Source organism: Rattus rattus, chromosome 2 (genome assembly GCF_011064425.1).
Source record: "Rattus rattus isolate New Zealand chromosome 2, Rrattus_CSIRO_v1, whole genome shotgun sequence".
In the NCBI taxonomy this organism is placed as follows: Eukaryota; Metazoa; Chordata; class Mammalia; order Rodentia; family Muridae; genus Rattus; species Rattus rattus.
In genome coordinates this window covers 161,932,885-161,941,192 of record NC_046155.1, presented here as the reverse complement: position 1 = coordinate 161,941,192, position 8,308 = coordinate 161,932,885, and the positions used below count along the sequence as shown (strand labels likewise).

General features: G+C 49.2%; 1 protein-coding gene across 1 annotated transcript in view; it reads left to right on the top strand.

The window, feature by feature from the left end:
- Nucleotides 1-1,086: 1,086 nt before the first annotated feature.
- Tshz3 (teashirt zinc finger homeobox 3) overlaps nt 1,087-8,308 on the top strand; it is a 72,369-nt gene continuing 65,147 nt past the window's right edge. Inside the window, exon 1 of the mRNA XM_032893839.1 lies at nt 1,087-1,166. Within this exon, the coding sequence (XP_032749730.1) occupies nt 1,127-1,166 (40 nt within the window). The 5' untranslated portion in view covers nt 1,087-1,126. The remainder of the gene's footprint in view (nt 1,167-8,308) is intronic.

Sequence of the window (8,308 nt, the reverse complement as noted above, 5' to 3'; positions counted from 1 at the left end):
GGAAAGTTTGTGGCGGGGGGTGGGGGGACGGAAGGAGATAGCCACGGTGGGTCCCAGGAGAGGAACCCCAGGGCCCACACCCACGGCAGCCCGCATATCTTCTCCCCAAGGCACCCCCGGGGCCCTGGCATCTTTGAAGGGGTACCATCCGGAGTTGTGGAGCGCTCTGGGGCTTTGCACGCGGTGGGTTGAGAGGAGTGCGGGCCGGGAGGGGCAGCGGGGAGCGGCCCGGGGTTGAGCCGGGGTGGGGAAGAGAGATGGGCGGGGGCTGTGGGCGCCCCGGGACAGGCTCCGAAGGGCGGACCCCGCGCCCCTGCGAGAACGCTCGGGGCAGAGACGGAGGGCTAGCTCCGGGTGTCTGGACTTGGGCGGAGGGCCCTGGGCAGGCGTCCGGGCCAGGGCCAGGACCCAGGCTGGGGGCGCCTCCGCGGGCAGGCGAGTGACACGATCATCTCCTTTTCCTTTAAGCTTGCCTGTTGCCGACGCCGCCGCTCCAGCCGCGCCGTGGGCAGAAGACTGGACCGCTGAGCCCCGGGCCGCGGCGGCCGCGGCTGCGCCCCCCCCCTCCACCCCCGGATGCCTTGACCTCCCTGCCTGGGGGCGGGAAGCGGGGCAGGACCGGCCGGGGTCGCTCCCGGGCTCCTCCTCTCATCTTTCTGCCCGCCTTCTCCTCCTTCACTCCCCGCCCCCCAGCCCCGAACCCCGGGCACCTCGTCTGGGGACGGGGCGGGGGGGGGGCAGGGCGACCGCTCCTCCCCGCCCCCTCCTCCTCAGGCCTCTGGAGCGATTTGTCAAACTTCCCATTCCGCCGGCAGCGCGGTCCTCCTCCTCCTCCTTCTCCTCCTCCTCCTCCTCTGCCTCCTCCTCCCCCTCGCGCTCCTCCTTCCCCGCGCCTCCCTTGCCCGCCCTCCTTCCCTCCGCACGTTCGGGGATCGCGGCGGAGCGCAGCGAGGGGGGGACGCGGAGAGCCGGGGCGCAGCAGCATCCTGCGGGCGGCCGCTCTCCGGGGGGGAGGCTGCGAGCAGGCCCGCCTCGCCCCCCCCCGCCGCCCCTCCCTCCCTCGGCTCAGCCCGGCAGCGGCGGCGGCGGCGGCGGCGGCGGCGGTGGCAGTCGCGGGAGAAGCATCATGCCGAGGAGGAAGCAGCAGGCGCCCCGGCGCGCAGCAGGTACGAGCGGCTTCCCCTTCCTCCTCCGGTCCTCCTCCTCTTCCTCTGCTCCCGCCGCGCCTCTGGGCCGCCGGCCCCCGCGCTGCTCGCCGCACTCCTCGCCTCTCTCTCTTTTTCTGTCTGTCTCTGCGGGCGCAGAGTAACTCCGGGAGCCCGGCTGGCTTGCGGCTCTCCTGCCCGGGTGCGCGCGCCCCCCGGTTGCCCCGCTATGTTCTCCGCTCGACCGGCTCGCACACCCTCCCGGGGACGACTGAGCTGGCTTGGGTCCCCGCCTCTGCCGATCCGGCTGCAGCGGAGAAGCGCTCTCCAACCCGTGCCTTTCGGTGGGGGGCGGGCGGGGTCACCTGAGTTCTCTGGGACATCTTTCGCGTTGTCCCGGGCAGTACCCGGTGCCTACCGGGACCAGAGCGAGCGAGCGTGAGCTACCGGATCCCTCTGGCCACCTTACTGCTAATTCGATTGATTCTTCATTTATTGGGCCCAAACCGGGTACAGCGGTGGAAACCAGAGTGCACTGGGTCTGTGTATTGTCAGATGACTGTCAGGTCAGTGTTGGATGCTGACATTTCCTTCATTCGTGAATGTCTTCTTACCCCCCTCCCTCTCTTTCCGCTGCTGCTCCCTACCCTTTTCTAGCACTTAGTTCTGGGACATATCTGAGTACTCCCCCCTCCCTCTCTTTTTCTGCCAGGAACGTCAACTCCTGTTAGGACTGAGCTGATTTTTTTTTTTTTTCTGGAAAAGAGAATCATTGAAAACAAAACAAAACCCACACACAGAACATTATTTTGCAATAATGTCGGTTGGGGGCACGTTGGCTGGAAGAAGGGTTTCTGGCGGGTTGCCACCCTTGATTTGATGACTGATTGATCGCCCGTCATGCCTGTGCCTTTGATCTATTCATTCCCAATAAACATCAATAAATCACTTGCAATAGTGAGGCCAAGCTCCGTGACGTCAGGAGGGCCCTGTCAGTGCAACTTCAGGGATTTGGGGCGGCTTGCCGAGAGAGGACCACATATGGACGTGATGTATTTTGATATGAATAACACTCAAGACGTGCAGAGGCTCAGATGCTGCCCGAAGGGGAGGGTTACTTAGGAATCCTTTTCTTTAATCTTCTTTCTTTTCACTTCCCTTTTGAAAAAAGGAGGGGAGGGCTGAGGGAAGAAGGAAGGGTCACCGAGGTAATGTTCCACGTGCTGGTGGTATACAGGCTAGTGGTGGTGCTCTGCAGGCTGCTGGTGGTGGCAATTACCTTCAGACTAGCGGGGCTCCCACCTCAGCTGCTCTCTGGCCTCCAGTCTCTTTACCAGAGTCACAGAGAAGGAACCATAAGGTACTTCTCCCACAAGTGTATTGGTCTGACGGTGTTGTGAGGAAACCTTGGAGTGGGGGGGGGATTTAACTTGGTTTGGTGCATAGAAGGAAGGCATGTTTTCCTTCTGCACTCAGTGTTACCCAAATTTAGAAAGTTCGAAGATCCCTACAGAGAGCTCACCTCTTCCCTGATGCTGCCTGCTCATCCCATCTCCTCCTTTAAATTCCAAGCTTTTGCAGTGAGCTGATCTACCCGAAATAAACTCTAAGACTTTGGAGGCATCCTTTACAAAGTTGGTTAGTAGGAATGTCTTGGGCTTCTTCCAGTCTGGGATTTTTTTTTTTTTCCTCCTTACTTTCTTTCTTTTTCGGGTACACGTTTTTTAAGGTATCTATGCCTCCATCCAATGAAACATATGTGACTACATCCTTGCATTTGGTCTTGAACTCTGTAGCTCTTCCCCACTGCTCCACCTGGCCCACAGGACAGTTTTCTCAAATGTGCTGTTGGTCTGATTTTTTTTTTTTTTAAAAGCAACCTGTTCACTAACCTTTTTGCACTTTTAAGCCAGCCAGGAAATCTCAGGTCAGTTAAGGAAAATTCATTATATAAAAACTTGACTGCCCGACTAATGGGAGATGGAAGGATTTTGCTCTATCAAAATGACCCGTCAAAACGACTTTGTTTCATATTTGATTTAATTGTCTCTCTCCTGACAGGCACATTCATCAATGGCGTAATGGTCAATCAGAAGTTGGCAGAATGAGTGCTTTCTTTCTTTCTCATACCCTGGTTTTGGATTTACTTTATCAGAATGCCTCTGCCTAATGGACTCGTGGAGGAGGGGGGTGCAGGATGGCTGAAGGGCTCCACACAAAACCGTTCCACAGTTTAGACTGCTTAGGAGTGTACCAAGGCCAGTAAGTTGAGCTGTGTGAGATGCTGGTTTTTTTTGTTTGTTTTGTTTTGTTGTGTTTTGTTTGCTTGCACGGATGGGCTAGGAACTTCTCAGCTTTCTCTCCCTTTCTAGTTCTTGAGGTTGCTTTTGTGACATCCTGGGAGTGATCACAAATTGATTGCTTTGTACTGATAGAGAGATGATGGGGGGGGGAAAGAAAGAAAGAAAGATGTCTGCTGGTGGGTGACTGGAAACCCTGTCCACAGCAACCTTGAGAATACTGGAGAACACCCCCCCTCTCCCCAAAACTGAAAGGTCCGCTCAGCCATAAAAAAAGAAAAGTTGTTTTGCCAGCTTCATTAGTGTTCACCTAATTAGCTGTAAACCTGATGGATTCCTGACAGCTTTAATGATTGGAGATGACAAGCTTGACGCAGTGTCATGCAGCAGAATTAGGTTTGCAGCTAGTTTGATGTAATCAAGTTGATATTACACAGTCCTGGCTGCCTTTAGTTGTGCATTAACTCAATTTTCTGCTGCAGGTGACAAATGGGCTTTGGTACCTGGATAATCATGTCATAGGAATTAGGGCCCTTTTAATGGTCTGGGGTAGAATAACAACCACAAAGGGCCCAGAGCTGGGGAGAGCGTGCAGACAGTAGCACACAGGTGCACGCAGGCTTTCTATCTAGGCCAAGTGTAGCCTTAGCTCTCCCGAACGAACGGCCGAGGCAGGCTCCAAGAATCCCTGAAAAGACGGTTTCTGCAATTTAGATTTTTGAAAATAGACATTATGCATGATCTGGAGTCTTTTTTGCAGAGAGGGAGAATGGGCAAGAAAGAGGAGTTTTTTCACCTTCTGGACAGAAATCTGGGCAGGAGTTTCCTTCCTGGGAGCATGTACTATGAAAAGGCCAGACATTTGGTACTGGGGAGATTGTTGTTACCCACTGAAGCTGGGTTAGGAATGACCTGTGTCCTGTAGGCAAAATAGCCATTATGCCTTGCTTAAAACACGGCACCCCCTACCCCCCACCTCCCATCGTAGTGTTTGTTTTTAAGCAAATGTTTTCAGAAAATAGCAGGGCCGAATTAGAGTAATCCTTAACAGCACGTTCTGTTTTATCCACGTATGTACAATTTCTGGAGGATGCAACACAGATCACTGTTCGGCTTAAGAAAAAAAAATCTTCAGTGAGCAAGAACTCATGAGTGACTTTTAGATTCTTTTTTCTTGCAAAGGTGCGCTCTTCTATGGTGTTCTTAGGTGCTGGCATTGTGAGGGTCCATCTTCGGGCATGCCGACTTTTGTAGAAGGGGCTAGGACCAGCTGTTGTCACAGAACTCTGTGGGTTTTCCCTGGGATAGCAGGTTTTCCCCATTGCTAGTGGACATGCGCACGCCTGAGAAGTGGTTCACCAAAGAGGTGGCTCACCTGGTAGTATGCTGGCTTGTGACACCATCATCAAGTTGCTTCCTACTAGGGCAGCTCCCAATAGCGTCTTCTACCTTCTCTCTTGGAAGCCTCCGAGCACACAGGAAGACACGTCCACATCTGCCTGGGGAATTTATTCCCTCTCAGACCTGCCACGTATTTCTCCTTTGGACAGTCAGTCTTCTCTAGAGCGAGGAGACATAGAACTGGTTTTGGCTGGCCTATGGTTTTATATTTTTTTCCCCCATTTTCTTTAAAACCAAAGGAACTATATACATAAAGAAGAAGAAGAAGAAGAAGAAGAAGAAGAAGAAGAAGAAGAAGAAGAAGAAGAAGAAGAAGAAGAAGAAGAAGAAGTAGTCGTCAATGATGAAGGAAAAAACAGAAAAGGTGGAAGGCAAGAGACCTTTCTGTAGGCCTCTACCTGGGGAAGTGTACCCTATCCCCTGATCTTGACAACTGTCAGAGAGGAGGGCATCAGTCCACTCCAGGGCAACCCTTGATTCTGAGCAAAGGTTGTTGCCATTTTGTTCTTGGGTTTGCCTTGGACACACTCCTGAATGTGAGTACCGTTGTCAACAACTGATATAGCAACAGTTATTCCCCAGATTGCCTCAAAACTCTGCGTCTCCTCTCTTTCACTAGAGATCGGTGTGTGAGGTGACTGTGTTCAGGGACCTGGGAGATGTGAAAACCCAGGCGAGCTCGTAGGAGGCAAACCTGTCTTTCAGTCTGGCCTGACGCTTCATCAAGGAGAAGGATCATGCTAAGGGTGATGTGGGGATCCCCTCTAGGGTGCTTTCTCTTGTACACGTGGACCGCAGAGTGAGGCCTGGCCAGGCTGCAGTATACAGACATGAAGCAAGGCCAGGATCTGGCAAGTGTCCCGTGGTCCTGATGTCACAGCCTCCCTTAAGCCAGTCAGACACTCCAGATGCAAGGGTTTCCTGCAGGCCCAGTTTCCATCCCTACCTGCCACCGAACAAAGTATGCAGTTAAAAAAAAAAAAAAAAAAAGACGAGATGTGATCTGCATCTACCCTTCTGTGCTAGTGTCGAGCCCTCTGAAGCTGCTGGGTCCTGGGAGAGAAGCTGCACACTTAAGACCCTTTACCTCCACCCACTGCTTGCGTTTTGAACAGGGAAGACAGGCCAAACCAGGACCCTGTGAGATGCTCCCTGTTCATGTTTTACTTAGAGTCTAAATGGTGGTTTCTGTGTCTGGAGGTAAAAATGAAAGGTGAATACAATATATTTTATTTGGTAACAATGGTGTAGGCTCGAACATCCAGGCAGAAAATGTGCACCAGTAATTAGACTCAGTAGACAGGCAGTCATTTTTAAATTCTTTGACACATGCATAAAATAGTCATATAATAAGATAAGATGACAATTTTATGTTAGGTTGATAAAGTGTCCTGATACTTGCATTTAAATGTCTGTAAGCCTTTTTTTTTTTTTTTAAATCCAGACAGATTAATTCTAGTTTCCAGTATTTGCAGTTAGTCATTCAATTAATTTTTAAATCCTACTAAACAATGACTATGAATATATTTTTCCTCCCTTTCTGGATTTTTTTTTTTTAAAAAAAAAAAACCTGCATTGTAAGAAATGGATAAAGAGTAGAGCTTTCCTTAATTTTTTTTTCAGCATGTGTAAAATTCACATCCAATGTGGACGGAAAAATCCAGGTCTGTTTGTGGCTACAGTAAGGTGATAGATACATTCTTGGAAATAATCTTCCCAAAGACAAGTAGCACGTGGCCGGCTTAAGGCCACTTTGCTGAGAGACTGACAGACTCTAGATTTAGGAATCGTTATTGGAAGAATTACATAGTGCCCTTGACCAAATATTGAATATTTTATAAGCCCCATTTAAAAAAAGACATTTCTAGCACGATACACTCGGTTTGATCAGCATTTAGATTCTTGGGTTTAATTACCTTCAAATCTGTAAATTCTTCCCCAGTCCCGACCAGAATAGCTCACGAGATAGATGTGCTGAGGGTTAAGAAGGGAGTTCACTAAAAGTTGTATAGCTAGGACTTCTTTCTGACCATCTCTCTGCTCTCTTCTCTCAGATTGTGAAGACGTGGTTCTTGGATCATAATTTAAATTTATTTGGGCTTAATGATAAATTAGTAATCCATACTGTCAGGACACATGTTATTAATTATAACTGCTTTCTTCATCCAGAACAGCTGTTGGGGAAACAGGGGAAGTTCAGATTGTCTTGGGGAGGGAAGGGGGCCAAGCAAGGAACTCACCAGCTCCTTGTCATACTTCTTGGTCTCCTGCCTTTGACAATTAAGGCTCACAGAGGGCAGCAGATAGAGGAGAGGGAAACTATCAGTTTTCTGTGAAGATGACTAGTGGGAAATGCTCACCAAGGTACAGTCTTAAAAACATGAGCTTAACAGTGCATTTGAGTCCAGTTGGAAACCCGAAGCTCAAAGCAGGCTGGATTGGCTGGCCTCTGTCCTACCAATCTCTCTCTCTCTCTCTCTCTCCTCCCTCTCCTCTCTCTCTCTCTCTCTCTCCTCTCCTTCCCCCTCTCTCATTCTCTCCACACATACCCCCCTCACACATACCACACACACACACACACACACACACACACACACACACACACACACACACACACACACACATTTTCCTCGTCTGTGATAAACCAGGATATCTTCTTTACAAGTCTAAGGTAGCAGAAAACAAAATACTTCAAATGCTTGCTTATTTCCCAAACTGGAACCCCCCCCCTCCTTAATGGAGAGCACAGGGCTATTTGGTAATCTACGTGCAATGACTCAAATTCATTTACTTTTGATATTCTGTCCCCATCATTAAATTTAGCCCTATGTATTCAGTTTCCTCTGAGTTCTTTGAGAAATGCATGTTGCATAAAATAGGCAATTTTTAATGAACAATTTAATGTAAATGGGTTTTGAATTTAAATTAATATTAATGAAGCCTTGAGTGCATTTATTTTGCATACGTAAAGACTTGTAAGTCTTTCACCCACGTGCCTTTTTTCTTTATGTAGTAACATTGGTTGGGTGGATGAACCAGCACCTTTTAAAGATTTACACTTAAAAAAAAATTAAATCGATTTTATATGTCCCTTAGCGCCAACATATTATTAAGCAAAAGCGTCACTTCATTTTAAGAATATAGCCTGATCTCCTCAGAAACCTCTCAGCTTCCAGGGCCCTGCAAACCGCCACTGGATTGGCGTTGCTGCTGGAGAAAAGCCTAACCAACAATAGTTACTACAATCAAGATGTTTTCTTTCTTTGGCTTACCTCTAATGCATTATGTATCGAGGAATGATGTAATTAATTCTGTTAGATGTAATTGCTATAATCACTTTGATGTTACACATAATAAAGGTAATGTTGTAAGCATACAAAAAATATAAACACCTTATTGTAACGAATGCTAAAATGTCTTCTTCCAGAATCTGGTTTATACGCAAGGGTTGCTGACTGTTTT